General features: G+C 48.0%; 4 protein-coding genes and 2 pseudogenes across 6 annotated transcripts; all 6 read left to right on the top strand.

Annotated features, from left to right (window-relative positions):
• Positions 1 to 18: 18 nt before the first annotated feature.
• Positions 19 to 375, top strand: TEOVI_000431000 (ADP-ribosylation factor, putative; the record flags this gene model as incomplete). Its single annotated transcript, XM_067227093.1, has 1 exon — positions 19 to 375. One exon carries the CDS (start codon positions 19 to 21, stop codon positions 373 to 375), a length of 357 nt encoding a protein of 118 aa, XP_067083194.1.
• A 305-nt stretch (positions 376 to 680) lies between these two features.
• Positions 681 to 1799, top strand: TEOVI_000430900 (uncharacterized protein; the record flags this gene model as incomplete). The annotated part of the gene is made up of 1 exon (XM_067227092.1): positions 681 to 1799. One exon carries the CDS (start codon positions 681 to 683, stop codon positions 1797 to 1799), a length of 1119 nt encoding a protein of 372 aa, XP_067083193.1.
• Positions 1800 to 2330: 531 nt separating this feature from the next.
• On the top strand, positions 2331 to 8336 carry TEOVI_000430800 (uncharacterized protein; the record flags this gene model as incomplete). The annotated part of the gene is made up of 1 exon (XM_067227091.1): positions 2331 to 8336. One exon carries the CDS (start codon positions 2331 to 2333, stop codon positions 8334 to 8336), a length of 6006 nt encoding a protein of 2001 aa, XP_067083192.1.
• A 1288-nt stretch (positions 8337 to 9624) lies between these two features.
• TEOVI_000430700:pseudogene lies at positions 9625 to 13617 on the top strand (annotated as a pseudogene). Its single transcript has one exon. A coding segment is annotated over exon 1 (3993 nt).
• Positions 13618 to 14493: 876 nt separating this feature from the next.
• On the top strand, positions 14494 to 14814 carry TEOVI_000430600:pseudogene (annotated as a pseudogene). Its single transcript is given in 3 exon segments — positions 14494 to 14541; positions 14546 to 14755; positions 14758 to 14814. Coding segments are annotated over 3 exon segments (315 nt in total).
• A 1191-nt stretch (positions 14815 to 16005) lies between these two features.
• TEOVI_000430500 (uncharacterized protein) lies at positions 16006 to 17274 on the top strand (the record flags this gene model as incomplete). Its single annotated transcript, XM_067227090.1, has 1 exon — positions 16006 to 17274. The coding sequence occupies one exon, from the start codon at positions 16006 to 16008 to the stop codon at positions 17272 to 17274; it is 1269 nt and encodes a 422-aa protein (XP_067083191.1).
• Between the last annotated feature and the right edge of the window lie 306 nt (positions 17275 to 17580).

The raw sequence follows: 17580 nt of genomic DNA, 5'->3' as shown, positions 1-17580 counted from the left end.
AAGAACCTGAAATTCACCATGTGGGATGTTGGTGGTCAAGATGTTCTTCGTCCGCTATGGCGCCACTACTACCAAAATACCAACGGGATTATCTTTGTTGTGGATTCAAACGACAAGGAACGTGTGGGCAAAGCCCGCCAGGAGTTGGAAAAGATGCTTTCTGAGGATGAATTGAGGAATGCCGTGCTCCTTGTTTTCGCCAACAAGCAGGACTTACCGAATGCGATGAGCACAACGGAAGTCACGGAGAAACTTGGACTGCAGTCTGTGCGCCAGCGCAACTGGTATATCCAAGGTTGCTGTGCTACAACGGCTCAGGGCCTGTATGAAGGTCTCGATTGGCTGTCAGTGAACATTAAGAAGAGTATGAAGTAGCGGTGTGTGATAGATGATTTAGTTCTTGAAGTAGGTTATTGTTAATACCTCTTGCTATGGGTTCCTTTATATCTTTTTTGCTTTCTTTTTCCCTTTTTCGTAATTTCATTTGTTGCTGATCGCGGGGCACAAATGCGTTTATTGAGGAGTATACGGAGCTTCTTTTGTTCTGCTAGGTTGTTAATTTATTTAGGTGTTTTCTTGATGTATGTTGTTTGTATTTCTTTTGGTGGAAATCTTATTGCTCTGATGTTTTTTTGTGAGATTTGTTTTTTTAATTTTTTTACACTAGAGGGAAGAATGTGATGCGGTCTATACCTTACGGGAGCAAAGTGGGGGAGTTATGTCGCGGTTTTGTGTCTGCATTCAGCCCCGCACTGCACGGTTATCACCGTGGGTGCAAGGGTTTTTTCCCTGAACCTGCTGAATGCTGGTTGGCAATCTTGACGGACTCGGTGCCTTTTTATCGAAATTCTTTGGTAATATGTCCTTCGTTCATGGATGACGAGCGGCTTGGGGCAATAACCCGTCGTTCAGGTGAGCACTTCCCGGGTTGCCGTGTGGCCGCATTGCGGAGACGCATTGGCGTTGCAACAAGCAGTCCATGCTGCAGAGCTGAAGGTAGTGGTGAGGCCCTGCAGGTCAAAGGCGGTCGACTCCCTCATTTTGTTTCCCCTTTAGAGACTGTGGCACCATCATCTCTTGATGCAGTGATTTTTGCGGGGAATGTGTTTGGGGAAGAAATGCTTCACGATGCGCCGTGGCATTTGTCCCTGGCGCATCGGTGCCTCCGACCACATGGTGTAGTGGCCGTAATGGGGTATTCTCCCGTGATCCGAGTTGTGGCACCAGAGGCGGCACGAAACGATGCTGACGATTTTCTGAAGGATCTTGTGGACTCTGCGCGTGCCGCAATTGAACGAGGGGAGGCAGATAACATGCGGGAGGCTTTGCAACGGGTAATGGATGTGAGCAGTAGCTTAGACGTTGGTCACGCGGACATGTATTTTCCCTTCCCCTCCGTACGGAGACGGTGGTTTTGTTCTGAGTACAGTGCAACACCCGCTCAGGTGGCGGCGGCGTACAGATGTCTCCCAGAATACCAGTTACTCTCCACAGGATCTAGGGGAAACTCAAGGGCTCCTCAATGTAGTGACATGGAGGAAACACTGATATGCGAGGGTGGTAGTGGTGACGATGCGTTAAATGTCGTCCGCCGTCGTTGCATTGTGGATCCACTCGAAGCATTGGAGGGTTGTTTGCGTGCGCTTTTAATCTCGGGAGGGGACACTGCTGCTGGCAAGTCGGCTTTACGAGTCCGTGTGAGTCACTTTGTTGTTACGTGCAGCACCCGTTCGATTAATGCGCAATCGCAGTTGCCTCCTCATCCCAGTGCCGTTGAGCGCTTACCACACCTGAAGTAACAAAAGGACATTTGGGTTTCCGACTGTCCTCCCCACGAACGTCTCTGAATGGAAACGGGAACACTTTCCTGTGCATACCAGCGCCTCAGCGATGTTTATGTCCGTGGGGCGATGATGTGGCTGTGAATACCCCTTCCCTGCAGATGAAGTGTGTGCGCGGGAGGTTTTTTAATTTATTTATAAAAAAAGAATCCGTCTTCATTTGTTTGGATATCGGAGCTTGTCCTCCTCAGTTAGTGTGGGAAGGGGACTAACACACACCCTGCTGGAGGGTAATACATCGCTTCCTGTTGTTCGTTTAGTGAGCGCGCAAGGTTGTGTGGGACGTAGTTCGGTTGGGTCAGGAAGTTCGTGGGGCAGAGAATGAAAGTGTGTTGTTATAGACTCTTTTCTCTCCTTACTTTTCGAAAGGTCAGGGGTGGGGGGTCGACTGAAGAACAAAGGTAGTATAGTTGAAGTTTTCATCTGTGGGTCTGGGGAAAGCGAGGCGATTCTTTTCCTTTTGTTCTGTACATTTGCTTCGCGTCACTGATGTCCCCATTTGTGCTCAGGTGGTTGAAGGATCAGTTGTTGTTGGCTGCTGTGAAGCAAACGCTTAAGAACATCGTGAAGGATATTAATGAAGATCAGTTGGAACGCGTAGGCCTTACAATGGGTGGTTGGGGAGTTGTTGTTAAGCTCTCGAACCTGCAGCTCAACGAAACTTACATCAATGAGACAGTTCTAGGTACTGCGGGTGTAGAATGCGGTGGAGATACCGTTGCGCCAGGTTCTACGCGGCGTGGGTTATTGAGCTTAGCGTCTGGGCATGTGCACACTGTGGAGGCTACGTTTAGTGTGGGCACAACCGGGAGGCGGCGGTTCGAAGTGGACGGTGTTCAGCTCGTTTTCGACGTCAATCCTCGTGCAATGGAGTGCACTACGTCCTCCCGTTACTGTGATCATCCTCCTACTTTTGGTGAGGGGGGCGCCGACAGCAAGGGTGTGACGGAGGAAATCCCGCTGTCTCGAGAAACGGTGGAGGATGCGTACTCATCCCTTGACAATGATGGAATTCTCTCGCGGGGTGCAGACGGGAGAGGCCCCAATTACGTTGTGGAGGAGTGGGGGTCTCATTCTGTTGGGCAATTGTCCTCACAACACACGCTTGACGACTGTGTAAGGGCCCTCGTATGCAGCATAAAGAAGTTGGCTTACAGTGTGAGTGGCCGCATGAGCAATGTTAGTGTCATCCTGCGGGTACCACCTCGCGGACAGGAAATAGTCGTCGGGCGAGAGCCTCCATATGGCACTGTAGAGTTACTGGTGTCATTTGAAGGAGGGTTCGAGATTGACGACGCGGGTTCGGATCCGAATGGAGGCACAATGAAGAAAATTGTTCGATTTTCTGGTCTTCGCGCCGCTGTCTATCCGTATGGTAGGCGCCAAACGATGGTTGATGCCGATGTGGAAAGGGGTGAAGTTGTTGATACGGGCGATATATTTTTGTGCAGCGGGCATCCAAAGGAGTTCATACACAGTGTTGAATTCCACCTCAGTGAGGCTGACATGGCGGTTGGAGTGCCGAAGGGATTCAGCAGGGCACAAATAACAACAAAGGTATTCCTCTTCGTGCTTTCACCAACGCAGCTGGGACACCTGGTTCACATCGCTCGTGCGATTGCGGGTGCGCCAAAACCTTCTGAAGAGCCAGCAAGTTTAGCGGCCAAAGGTGATGTCTGCGCGACACGGCGATCCGCTACGTCGCTGAAGATTACATGTGAACTCATTTCATCCACATTTCTACGTTGCGAAGATCGTGAGGGGGTCAAGCGCGCATGGAAAGCCCTTGTAGAACACTTTGAGGATAATAGTGTTGATGAGTTGCTTCTATCCCGGGAACACAGGGTCATTTTACACCGTTTTCTGTTCCGTACAGGGTTCTACGAAGTGTACGTAAGCGGTATTAGGTTGTTGGTATATCCGACGATCACCAACTCTCTTTCTTCAGAGGATGCATTGCACGGTGTGTTTGGAAGTGACCTTGCTCGCCGTTGCTCGGTGGGGATAGTTGCCATTGAGGCATATGAACGGCTCCCGTGCGAAGATGATACCAGTGAGGATGCCCGCACTGAGCTGACTGATTGGAACGGTGTGGGCAACACCAAGTATGGCCGAGTTGTGCTTACCACGAGAGTGAATACCGTATCGAAATCAAAGCGGCGGTTCAGTGTGGGGATTATCATCGGTACAACCCACCCCCTAACCCCTGCGGAGGCAACTCGGTATATCGGTGAATTTCCTAACGAGGGGATTGATGCAGCGGCAACTGTATTTGAGAGCGTTGCTATTATTTTGTCGGGGATAGATCTGATCGTAAATGTGAATCTGAATACTCTAGAGAGGTTAGGCAGTTATTGGAAGAGACTCCAGTGCATAGTGAGTGGCCCCTCTCCTAGCACCGTGGCGGATCAAAGATCGCAAGACGCTGCGTTACCGTCTGTGTTCCCTTCCTCAGGGTCGATCCACTCGGTTGTTCCAACGCAGGAGAATGTAGGCGACAACGTGGACCGGTCGAAAGGCAGTGCGTGCGAGGACCCGCTTGTGGAGTTTCCGCCGGCGCTTCCGTCCTCTGAGACAGCATCTTCCGCAATCCCTAAGAAAAGCGTGGTGGCGCCGTATTTGGTTCTTCGATCGTTTGAGTTGGAGCTAGAGAACGCAATGGTGGAGGTTTTGTTCATGACATCAAAGGCACCAGATCCTGACTACTGTGGCCCTCTTACCCGTCGCCTGTGGGGTCGGCTGCGAGAAGAAGGAGAGGAAATGCATCTCTTCACCAGTGCCTTGTGCGCGGGTTTCGGCGATGTTGAGGGGCCGTATCTTCCAGTTACGCTAAGTTGTTACCTGGAGAATGTTAAACTCTCTGTGGACAGCGCTGGTGGCATGAAGATTTCACTCAGCAAGGTGCTACTATCGCTGAACGACCACAAGGACAACGAAAGAAGCGGGATTCAGTGTTCGTTCGACACTGAAGAAGGGGAACCATGCATTACTGTGCAGCGTCACCCGAACCACCCGTCGTACAAAAATATTGGTACGGCATCCGCACCTAATGTACCCTTCACAAGGGAATACCACCAGGAAGAGGTCAAAGCTGAAGAAAGAAGTTTAATAACTGTTCGGGCAGTCGTTCATCACGTAAGTGGTACCCTCCACAAATGTGAGTTTCTTCTGATCGCGTTCTTCCTTAACCAGGTGGCGGAGACTGTTGACAAGCTATGCATTATGTTTAAAAAATTGCACCGAGGGGAGAGAAGGATGAAGGGTGATACGTGCAGAGATAATTTATCCTCACAATGCGATGACATGTGGAGCGTGGGCGCGGACGGTGCTTCCGAAGCCACAAGCATTAGTATCAGGTTGTTGGTGGGCGAGGTATCGACGGTGTTATGGGCACCGCGCCTTTCATCTGCAGGCGTGGCCATAGGAGAACCCTTGTGGCGCTGCATACCTTACGAAATGCGGAAGGTCACTGATGCTCGACTACTGTATCATCAGTATCAACTGAGGTTTTCAAACGTTGAAGTGTTTTCCTTTCACGAGACGTCAGATGATGTTAAGAAGGTGACTGTTCACGCCGAGACTTTGTGTTTTTGCCTTCAAGAAAATTTGTGTGATGTATGGTCTGACAGCGTAGACTTTCAGTGGCTTCCTGAGCATGCTTCTTCACCTGAATGGGGCGGAACTGTGACGCTTCTCCAAAGTTACGGCACATATTACAATGATGTGGGCGGCCTCCAAACTCCGGCAGACGCTCATGGAACCTCGGAAGTATTGTATGGTCGGCGAGCGGGAGGAGTTTCACTTTGCCGGTTTTTAAATTTCGAGGATCACACTGAAACGTATGATGCAGTTGTGCTTTTGGACCGCATTTTCATGGGCCACCAGCCTGCGTGGGAGGGGGATAACTGGTTTCTTGTCATCTTTAATTATTTGTCAGACCCAAGCACTGAGGTGCTGAGCTCTGCTGTGGCTCAAAAGGTGTCGGGAGTGCAGGACTGCTCCGCGGATGTAATAGATGCACAGAGCGATGATGGTGTTTCGATGGCAACAAGTGCAAAAGTAAGAGTAAGTTTTTTTGACACACTAGTGGAGTATCGACCTTTCGGAAGGTACTCCGTGATCGCTGGCCTTTCTCCCCACATCAAAATCGATATCATTGTGCCAAGTCTTCCGACAGGAACAACCGTTATAAAATTGTACCTCGGTAGAGACACGGCATCATTATTTATTCACGACAACTTTCCAAAGAGTTTATTGGTCATTGACCATGAGACGGGATACAGTTCACTTTTCGGCGACAGAAAGAGGGGTACAGGGGCGCACCTCGCAAACCTTGGGTTTGTAAGGGTTTTGGACATTTACCAGTCTAATGTGTCCACCGATCACGTGAGTAAGTGTTGTGCTAAAGGGGGTGACGCAGAAACGAAAGGCGCAGCGGCAGTAACAGTTTCCTTGAATGCGACATCAGAGAAACCACTCTTTATCACGGTGCACGACCTTCACGTTGCCATGTTCTTTGCCCAAGACTCGCTATATCACTTCCAAACCACTGTTACAAATTTTTTTACGGGGTTGGATGTCGATTTTCTCCCTTCACCGTACTTGTTGGTGCAGCGCAGTGGGGAGTACTTCGCCCACATTACTCAGGTGAAAACGGTTAGGGAGATGTCTGAGGTGGATGTGCATGTCGTGGCACGTGATTATGGTGCACGTTTGCGCCATCTGCTAAATAGTTCCGTCATCGCAGCTTGTCACGGGGTGCCAGAAGTTTTTCACCAGAAGATCGATGCGCCCTGCGTTGACGAGGGCGCACAGTCTTTTTCTGATTTTGATATGCTTGGAGACGTAACCTTTGGGAAATCATCGTGGGGAGTCTGGAATACCCGTAATGATGAAGCTGTAGATCTAACGAGTCACTGCAAGTCTCAGAATTTTTTGTCTGTTCACGCTACTTATGAAGGATGTTTGCCCATCGGTTGTTGGAGCTCCACATCTGGGGACCCTTTGAATTGCCCAAATGACGCACCATGGAGGTTGCCGCCCTTCTCCACCGCGTCAATGGAGATTTTTGTGCGAGATTGTAATCTCGTTGTGCATCTCTACGGCGGCGAAGACTTTATACGCGCAGACGTTCCAGACAAATACTTACGTACCCTCCAACGCTTTGCTGTAGATGAAGATACTGCTCCGGAGTCGTGTGCTAATCAGCTTGCATCGGAAGAGCGTGGGCCTTCCAATGAGCTGAACCGCAACTTTGGGTGTGATGAACACCGCGATGACGTCCTCGGTGGTGGTCGTCGACAGGATGAGCACGTCATTGCTCACCTGAGGGGTATTCGCGCGCAATTTGATCGTTTTGCCCCTGGTAAGGCGTACTTCATGCAATTGCATATTACAGTGAAAGACGGAGAGATCATTGACCGCATTGAGGGAAGCACTGTGCAAACACTTCTAATGGCTTCCTTACCTCAGTCGCTTCGGGACTGTGATAGCGATTTATTTTCAATGAAATGGACCACAATTCTCCCTTCCACTTTGTCAGGATATGCGGGAACGGTAATTGAGGGGAAACCGGAGGAGGAGCTGTACGTTCGTCTCCAGCCTATTACCGTGGCTCTCCACAGGCGAGCCCTGAATTTGCTTCCAAGATTCATTGAGGTGCCCGAAAATGTCACCGAGGAGAATATAATTTGGAAGAAGGCACGTAGAGACTCACTATTTTTCAGAAAAATTGAACTATCTCCTGTCACCATGACACTCTATGTGCAATTTGAAGGGAGAAGCGCCTTTGAAGCCCTACATGGAAATGTCTTTGAGCTGTGTAACTATTTGCTACCCTCACTGGAGCGCGCACAAGTACAACTGCCGCGGATGGTGATCACTTCATGCCCCGCTGAACAAGTGTGGGGGTTATTCTGTCAGCGCTTGGGTGGGGAAATTGGAAAGTTTTGGGGCTTCTTTCTGCTTTGCTGCGCCGTTCAACCGCTACAGCTGGCGTCAAACGTTGCCTCGGCGAGCACTGGGGTTTTATTCGCCCCGCTAAACGAGCACCGTCGCAACAAGCGCTTTTTCGCAGCTGTATGTTGCGCGTTACGTAGCTTCCTTTTGACGGTAACCACTGAGTCACTGCATAGCGCTGCGGGTCTCTCGCATTCGCTGCAGCACGTGACAAGTAACTCCATTTCATACCTCGTGCCGGCTAGTGGTGTGAATCCTGCGGCACGTGGTTCGCAACCGGTGAACGCCACGCAGGGGGTTCAAAATGGACTAATAGAAGTAACCCGAGGGTTTCGCGTAGCGTATGATATTGCTCTTCACTGCCTCGGACCTCAAGGCAACAGCATTTGCCTACCTGTCGCTTTCTCTGCCATGTTGGACGGGTTGCTACGGGGAACCGGCGAAGTGTTGCGGGGCGCTCGCAATGCCATAGCACCAGAAATGTACGAACAAGAGAACAAGATCTTCAAGGGTAAACAAACCAATCCGCAGCAATGAGGCATGTGTTGGTGTACCTTAGGTGCTTGCATTTTGCTGGTGGAGCGTTGCCACTCGCTCATGTGGCAATGTTGAGTTTTCATTCTTCTATTTTCGGTTTACGTTGCGTTGACTTCCCACTGTTCTATATTTGCTAGCGAGGGTGGTGTTACACTTACGCTTTTACTGACTAACAACGAGTGACTACACGTTGGTGAGTACGTGCGTGCATGTATCTTTGTGATGTCGCTTTTCTTTTTTTTCTTTTTTACCTTCTATGTTGTTGTTGTTGTCTATTTTTGTGCGCGCCGCGTTTTCCTTGATGCGTTCGCTGACTACACCGCTACTTTATTGTGATCTTAATGTAGTGCACTTTGCTACCTCACGCCTTACAGGTGTGCTTGGGCATGCTATACCTCTTCCCTCTTTCCATTTCACGTATCAGTTCAGTTTTTTTTATTTGACTTTTTCCTATCGCAATAATTTTCAGTTGTTGCTGTTGGATGTCCGTCCGTCCATTCCCGCAACCAGTTTATTCTGCGGTACAGTGACGTAGCGCCAACTTTTCCACACCTTACTCCAACACTTGCACAACTAAACAAAACAAAACAAAAAGTAAGCAAAAATGAAAAGAGAAAGACGAAAGTTCAAATACGGAAGCACTGTCTGTTTCTTACTCTGTACTCCTTCATTTCTTTTTCTCTTTTCCATACTTTACTTCTGGTAATCTAAATTGCACTCATTGCTTCCCCCCCTTTGTCGTCTTTTTTACCTCTTTTCCTTTTTGTTATTTCGATTCGTTCAAACATATGAAAAGTAACCGAAAACGAAATAAAACCTTATTCATTTAGGGTAAACGGAAGCGTCGCACAGAAAACGTAATTTATACATATACGTAGTAATAAGACAAAGTTTTATTCCTTATTTGATAAGGAGAGCACACAAGAAGGAAAAAGTGGAGTTTTTTTAAAAAAAAATAGGGGTTACGTAGAAAAAGAGCAGAAGGAATCAAAACAAAGTGGATAAAGGGACAGGATTGCTTTGTTTCTTTTTAAAGGAGGGGGAACCAAGGTGTGGAAGACAAGCAGTGATAACCGCGGGGGAAATAACGGAAGAAAGCAATTGTGCAATACAAAGGTGTGGGGGAGAAGAGCTCATTTGATACAAGTGTGCCTCCGGTTTGCTTGGGAAGGGTTTGCAGTGTAGCTGCTTACTGTGCTTTAGCGTCGTAACTGCATTCCTTACTATCCATTTAAAAGGGAGCAACACCAAAATCACCAACAAGGCAAGCATTTCCGACCCCGCTGAAATGCGGAAAGACGAATACCGGAATCGGCAACAAGGTTCTTTCCCCCTCAGTAACCCGTACTCTCGACAAGGCAGGGGCATGTCAGGTAACCAACACGTCTCCCTCACCGTCCGAAAAGATAATTATACCGACGACAGTGACATCTGCGGTGGTGCGTACTCCTCCACTGTGGGAGACAACAGGAGGCTTCAGCACCACAGGAGCGACGTGGATCCATACTTGCACCATGATACTCAACACACTCGTGATAAGAGGGGCTGGTGTGATGAGCAACGCAGCACCAAGTCGCGCCCGTGTGACTACCCTCAGATGGTTAAAAGTTCAGAGGGAGCCATAAGGAGGTCATCGTCACAACAGCGCTGGATAACTCAGCAACAACGGTGCGATGATTCCGTGCGTGAGGTTCACCGGTGGGATAAGGAAACACGACCAAGCGACGAATGGAATCAGCAACGGCGACACTCAGAGGATGCTCTTGGATCACCGCCTTACCCCAGGTCGCACGGACACCCCCACGGAATGAATGCGGGGCGACAGCCTCCTCACTCGCATTTATTTCCTATCCCGAGCTACGACCGGAGAGCACCCCGCGGCGCACCGCCTGGATACTCAGGTGAAGAGCATCGAAATAGTTCAGAGGGTCACGGACAATTCGCTGATTCGTCTAGTCATCTGATGAATGCACAACGGAGCATAGCTTGCGAACATGATACACAACAGCAGCCGCAACCAGAGAAAGATGTACGGTTGCACATCACTAGGGGTTACAACAGCGAGTTTGACGTGTTGCAACACTTACTCCATCTTCAGCCTAAGGGGGAAACCAACACAGCTCATCCCCGACCTCTCCCTAATTACAGGGACGCAGAGGGGGCTGGTCACCATGAGCCACAGTCGCGGTGCCCAAAGCATCAGCAAGAGGCTTGGGGCGAGTCGCAGCGAATGGAAGGAAGGAACTGGGACACAGATCAGGATAGGGATGCTGCCATGATGGATCGCGACCCAAGAAGGGGAATGGATAGGGATGCTGCCATGGTGGATCGCATGATTGACGGTGGTGCAGTCGGGGCGGGGAGAATGATCGACCGTCGTGGAGGCAACAGGCGGGGCGGCCGACCTTCTGGCTCTAACGTAATGCCTCCGTCGTCTTTGCCACCAGACAAGGAGGCACTTGAAAAATTTAAGCGACTTTACGCACTGCAAGAAGACCAAAATGAAACTGCAGATCACTTGCGCAAACAGGCGTCGAGCACCACTGGTGTTGTCGGAACCCTTGATGTTAGCCAGGTCCTCGACTTAGTTGCCGCTCACGATGTGACGATCGTAGTAACAGACACGGGTACCGGGAAAAGCACACTTATCCCTAAGGCTATACTGGACGACGACCCAGGAGCGAAAATTGTAAACACGCAGCCGCGGCGCACACCCGCAATTAAACTGGCGGAGCGCGTTTCCGTTTTTTACGGCGAGAAAGTGGGAAGCCGCGTGGGGTATTGGGTTCGCGGGGAACATGCGGGTGAAGTGGGGCAAACTCCGATTATGTACGTGACAAATTACACCCTCTTTCTCTATCTGTTACACACCACACCGGACTGTATTGGGATGACGCACGTCATATTTGATGAGTTCCACGAGCGATCGGTGGAGGTGGAGGTGTCACTGTTGCTGATGAAGTTAGTTATGAAGCGCAATCCTGGGCGGATAAAGCTTATACTCTGCAGTGCAACTGCAGAGGCGTCTAAATGGGCGGGTTTCTTTGACGGTTTAACGGTTGGGGAGTATTCCAAGGCCAATGCTATGTACCCCGTGCACGACTACTACCTTGAAGATGTCAGCAGACTAATTGGCGTCGCTTGCGTTGCACCCGATATTGAGAGTAGTGGAATCATGAGCTCAATTCAGTTACATACTATAATTTTTTATATGAAAAAGTTACTCGAGTTCCTAGCCACCGCTGCTAAACCTGGGGACAGCATACTTATGTTTGTTCCTGGACGCACGGTCGTCGAACAACTCACGTTGTGGATACGGGACAACTTGGGTGAAGAACTTGATGCCATTCCATGGTATCGTGACATTGAACTCTCGTACGTGCAGGAGGCCATACAGCGGAAATCGGGGACGAAAAAGAAGGTATATGTAGCTACTGATATTGCTGAAGTGTCCATTACACTTCCAGATGTTGTTTTTGTCATCGATTCCGGCACAGTGAAGCGTCCATACATCACTGAGTCGAACCCCAACTCTGTTGCATTTCCACCACTTGAGCTTATGTGGGAGAGCGCTGTAAATCTCAAACAGCGGCGCGGACGCGCTGGGCGCGTCCAGCAAGGTTTCTTCTTCACGATGGTCTTGAAAGAACAAGTACCTCAGCTACCGCCATGTGACTGTCGTTTAAGCAATGCTGTTATACATGAGATTGTGCTTCACTGTCTGTATTTAACCAGTGCGCCTTATATTCTCTTCTCTATGTGTCCAGAGAAACCTCGTAACGTGAGCGTGCAGTTGAGTTTGAACACCTTGTGTGATGGCGGTTATATTGTTCCCGAGGAGGACCACACCTCTTTGATTGAGCGTATCGATAACCCTGAGCACCTCAGCATCAAGAAGGTGTGGAGTGAACTTGTAAGTGAGGCATATGAATCTCGGTCGGAGACAAAACAAGGTGGTCTGGAAGGTGTAGATAGTAGGCAACTGGCAACAAAACCGCCGGCAAACCTACGGTATCACGTCGCACTACGAGGTCTGATTGTGGGTCGCCTTCCTTTCGCTGTGAATGCGGGCGCCGTTGTGTTCCATGGCCTTCTTACTGGTCTTACTACACTTTCCATAGTGGCAGCATCATGCATTGCGTGCAACTCGCCGTTTTACGTCCCATACGACGTGACGGACAGAGTAGAACGACTTAAAGTCAAAAATTGTGTGCAAGAGACGATGCTTCAGTTCAAGGGCAGGTTGCGTAATGATGTGGTGTCATCGGTTGGTGCCGTACTTGAGTACATGCAAATGCAGCAGGAAGGGCTATCTGAAGAAGGACAGAATACATGGTGCGAGAAACGCTATCTAAGCCGCATGCGTATTGTCGATATCCTGCTGTTGGTACAGCAGGCAAAGGATCAGCTTGGCGCTTTAATCCCATTTGAGGACATCGATGATGTTGGCGATCTCCGTCGACAATATGACACACATGCCCAGATGCTCTCCATCTTGTGTTCCGCAGCATTTATGCAGCGTGGCATTTTTGTTTTGCATGATGCTGAAACTGCGCAGAAGAAGCGGTTTGCCGGGAGCGGTGTGTTCGTGAACATCAACTGCTCTCGCGATATGTCGGTGCCTACAGCATGCCCGTGGACGCGCAACACAGTGTGCGTCCCCTATACTCTCCACACAGCTTACGATCGCCTCGTTGGTTCTTTTAGCTCCCAACTCTCTCAAGAGGTGTACAACGTAATGCTTCTGGTGTTTAGCAGTACTATTCTCTTCGAGGAGATCGTTGACGAAGCGGCCCCAGTGACGTTTGAGGTATGGCAGTGCGGTAGCCGTGTTTTCATTACTTGTGATTGCCAAACGGCTTTGCAGCTGCTTCAGCTGCGACGCTTAATGTGCGCGCGGTTGTGCATACTTCACATGCTCTTGCAGCGCGAGGCCAGTATCACGGACGTTGAAACAATGTCAGATCTCCTGATTGCGAATGGAAGCAACTTTGGCATTCCATGCAACATGGAAGCCAGGCCCGATCTCATTCCCGCGATGATCACATCTAACGTAATACGTATCATTGAAGGTATTGAGGAAGCAGCAACGAAGGTTCGAGTAGGAGGGAATGAAGGGTCTGCAGTGCCGCATTGCAAACCCCGTGAGCCACCACCGGGTTTTAACCCCACGAGGCAGTCCGCGCTGGTGTTCTCTTCCAACGGTTGCGCTCCTTATCATCGTCCAGAGCCCATCCCTTAACCAGTTGGGGTGATGCAGCACCCAAGGAGCTACAAATAGAGAGAGAAATGTGTTGGGTGAATGTGGGGAACATTTTTCTTTTTATTGGAATGAAACAAAAGAACGCTCATCCTCTATTAAAGGACCTCCTCCACAAAAAACGAGGGGAGCGAGGGGAAAGCAAATAAGGAAGGAAGGCGAAAATGAACGTGAACATGCTAATAGAAGGAAATAACGAAAACTTTCCAGTAACTAAAAATGAAAAGATAGAGATTTTCACCCTTCTTGTTGTTGTTATTTTCAGTGGTGTTGCCATTACTACAGTCGCCGTAGGTTTCTTCAAATAAGTGTGGGAAAAGATCTATATATATATATTTCTGTGCGTGCCGACTACTCCTTTTTTTTTTCCACGCCAATACTCCTCGAGCCTGTCCAATTTATAAAACGGTAGCAGGAAAGGAAAAAAGGATAGGGACGGTATGAGTGTACGGAAGTGAAGATAGTTTAAGACAGCTAAATCAATGAATGGGTGAAAAAAAAAGGGCGGAAATGGTGAGTGCCAGGTGAGTTGGGCTAAGTCAGGGGACAACCATATCAGCAGCTGAAACAGCTAAGTAAATTAATATGATTATACTTATTATGAAGAGATAATATCACCCAAGGGGAAAATGTTGGATGGATGGGAGAGTGTGCGGTTAAAGCACTTTTGAGTAATAACGGTAGAATAAAAGGTGAGAGAGGAGGCGCAACAAATACGGGTAATTAATGGCTTAAATAGCGTGAGAAGGATCACAGTTTCATGATAATAGCAATGACTGTTGTTCCAGTCACTTTTACTTTTGTTATGATTATTGCTGTCATTGTTATTCACTCCATTCTTTTTCCTTCGTTTTGTTTCAAATATACCAGTATTTGCTTCTCTTTTGCTACGTCCACATGAGTTTGTTGTTGCGGAGTTTTGGAACTCATATACACTTATACATATTTATTTATTGTGAAATGTTTGGAGGAAATAGGGATAGTTTATCCTTCCGTTTCTCTGTTCGATCTTATTTTTATGTTGTTTTGTTGCCAACGATGCTGCTTCCACGCACCTTTCTTTTTTATTGGTTGCTGCATTTGGAAAATGCAGACAGATGAGGGGGGCCCTTTGCTGCAATTTTTTTCTTTTTGTGCTTCTTCCGTTTATCACATTACTTTTTTTTTTCGTTTTTATTTTTTAGCGCACCGTCGTGGCAAGTTTTCGAGGTTTTCTAAAAAGGAGATTTAATTACCGGTGATTTGTGTTAGCCGATGCATGTGGCATTATATTCAGTGAGTGTTGCATTGCACCGGTAAATCAAAGGACCTCGGTAGATCATCTCAGCTTCTTACTTTGCTTCGACACCTGTCGCTTTGGTTTCTTTTTGTTTTTTGTTTTTTTCCTTCCCTTTATTTCTTGTTGTCGTCCTTGTCGTCATTGTCAGAGGTAAACAGGTAAGTAAATAAATATAGATGTACAAATTATGTATGGATTTGCGTCTCTGTGTGCCCCTTATCTGTCTTGCTTTTCCCTGTCTCTACTTTTTCCATCTGAGTTTTTATTTCATGGGCTGCTGAGAGGTGAGGCACGTGATATGGTGTTGACTGCCACTCGAATGATCCCAATCACATGCTTCACTTAATGTTGTAAATACCAAATTATCAGCATACCTTTTTTTCCTGGTTTCGGTGTGTCGTTGTGTTGGTGGTGTCGTTTCCCCCCCCCTCTCTCTCTCTCCTCTTCTCTACCTTATTTCCTACTTACCCTTCCTCTCCTAATTCTTCCTTGTAACAATTATTGATGCCGAGTCTAAGCATGTCGTATTAATTGAATGAGCAAATATGTTATTATCTATCGATATGCCTATCTATATATGGATAGATCCCTTTATTTATTTGCTAAAAGTTAGTAATGCTCGCTTCTTCACTAATTGGGAAGCTATCGGCTGCAAAAAACAAAAAACAACTCCCATTGTAACATGGTCTTGTGTTGCTTTCTGTTGCACCTCAATTCTTCTCTTTATGCTACCTGACAATGTTGTGTTTTCTCCCTTTGTCACATCTTTTATCCTGTCTTTCGCTTTCTTACGCTTCTTTTTTATTCATTTCTTTTTATTTGTTGTATTGCCATTACGCATTTTGAAAAAAAGACAAGGAAAAGAGGGAGGGAGAGAATACACATTGTTTGTGTGGAGCGTATTATTCGCTGAGTGACAATTCAGTGTTTTGCGTGCTTCGCTCACTCTCTCCACCTTTGATTTGTTTTTCCAATATTTGTTTGTGTCACCGACTCTGTTATTCGCATACATATATATATTCCGTGGCAGGTTCAGCAGTGTGTTCTGCAAGGCTGGAAGAGAGGAAACACACGGTAAGAAGCAGCAGCGAGACAGTATCGTGTAAGTGTAAGCAGTAGTTGTATCAGTCATGACCAAACATGGTGGCAGCGGAGGTGGAGAGTTTGGCACTCCCACGAAGTTAGGCGTGCAGTACTCTAGTGAGGAGGAGCGCAGCATTTACCAAAGAGTGGCTTCGCTCAATGGTTACACATTTGAGGTACCGCCTGTGAATCGTTTCCACAGTAAAGCAGCGGAGTCAAAATTTGTGCAACTCACCGGTTCTCTTCATCCACGGTTTGAGGCGGAACGGTTCGACAACCTCCGGGAGCGGCTGCAGGTGGCGGATAAGAAAGGAAAGGACAGTAGCTTGCAAGCCATCGCTGTACTTTATGCGGAGTTCCTTGGGAACAGCTTCATGAAGGCGAATAATTTGGATTATGCGGAGTTGGAGCGCTGTTTCTATCCTTCGTACCTTCCCTCATACACTTCGGCACTGCGGGCGGTAGGATTGAGAAAGCCGCTATTTTGGAAGCAAGGGATGTTTGTACGCTTAGAGGATATTTCGCGACTTCCACTCTCTAATTGCAACGCTAATAAGGAGACAACACTCACATTTGAGGAGTGGTATTGCCTTTTCTGGAACTACTACTCCCCCTTCAGCACATTGGCTTACCTTATGATGGTGACAGCACAATCGACGCTGCTTAACAGAGAACTAATCGACAGCACGGCAGAGTACATCGCGTACCGCCATGGGTTAATTGAAGATCCGAAAGCAAGGAAAGCCCCCATTCTTTTTTTGGGTTCTCGCACGGGGAAATTTGGTGCCATGCTGAACAAAACTGGGAAAATCCCCGTCCCAATTATTCATGTCCATGAGAAACCAAACATGAACCCATACCTTCTTGTTATTCCACAGCACAAGCAAGAGGAGTTCAAACCACACCCTATCATCAAAATGAAAGACCAGGTGGCTTTGGAGAAGTATGAACCCTCAATTGTATTGTTCTCGGATATGATTATGAATATGGACATCACCGCGATTATTCGTCGCACGGGCTCAGTCCGAGAGTGTATTTACTTTGGAACCCCTGACAGTTACATTGAGGGGAATCCATGGGACACGTGGGGATGCTTCAAGTATCGTCCTAGAGATGCCGACATTGTTCCGCCGTACATACGGGATAATTGGGCGAAAATGTATCTACCGCATCTTTCGCGCTGGATGATTTACAAAACGGACAGCGAAATGCAGATGGGCAACGGAGCCGTTGTCACTTGGATGCGACGACCGCTCCAGCCTTCCTTCAAGCAACGGTTGTTGTGGCGCCTAGCGCGGTTCAAACCCTTCTATTAAACACAACAGCTACACACAAGGCTTGTGGTGGCGCATGAAGAACAAATCAGTGGAGTTGTAAACAGGAACCACCTGGTGTTTTCTCGAAATATCGGACGCTTTCTTCTTTCCCTGTTGGCTGTTGTTGGCCAAAAGCTCCCTTTTTACTTTTATTTTTTTTCAATGTTGTTTATCGTCTCTGACTGGTTAGTGTATGGATATGCGCACGTGTGTGGAAGCTGCTAGTGTGTACACTACATTCTACATGATGTTGTTCCTACACATGACTCAGCCACTTCGTTGAAAACTATTTTTTTAAAAAAAAAC

This window comes from Trypanosoma equiperdum, assembly GCF_001457755.1.
Source record: "Trypanosoma equiperdum strain OVI genome assembly, contig: ctg_893, whole genome shotgun sequence".
In the NCBI taxonomy this organism is placed as follows: Eukaryota; Euglenozoa; class Kinetoplastea; order Trypanosomatida; family Trypanosomatidae; genus Trypanosoma; species Trypanosoma equiperdum.
This window is presented reverse-complemented; position numbering and strand designations above follow the sequence as displayed.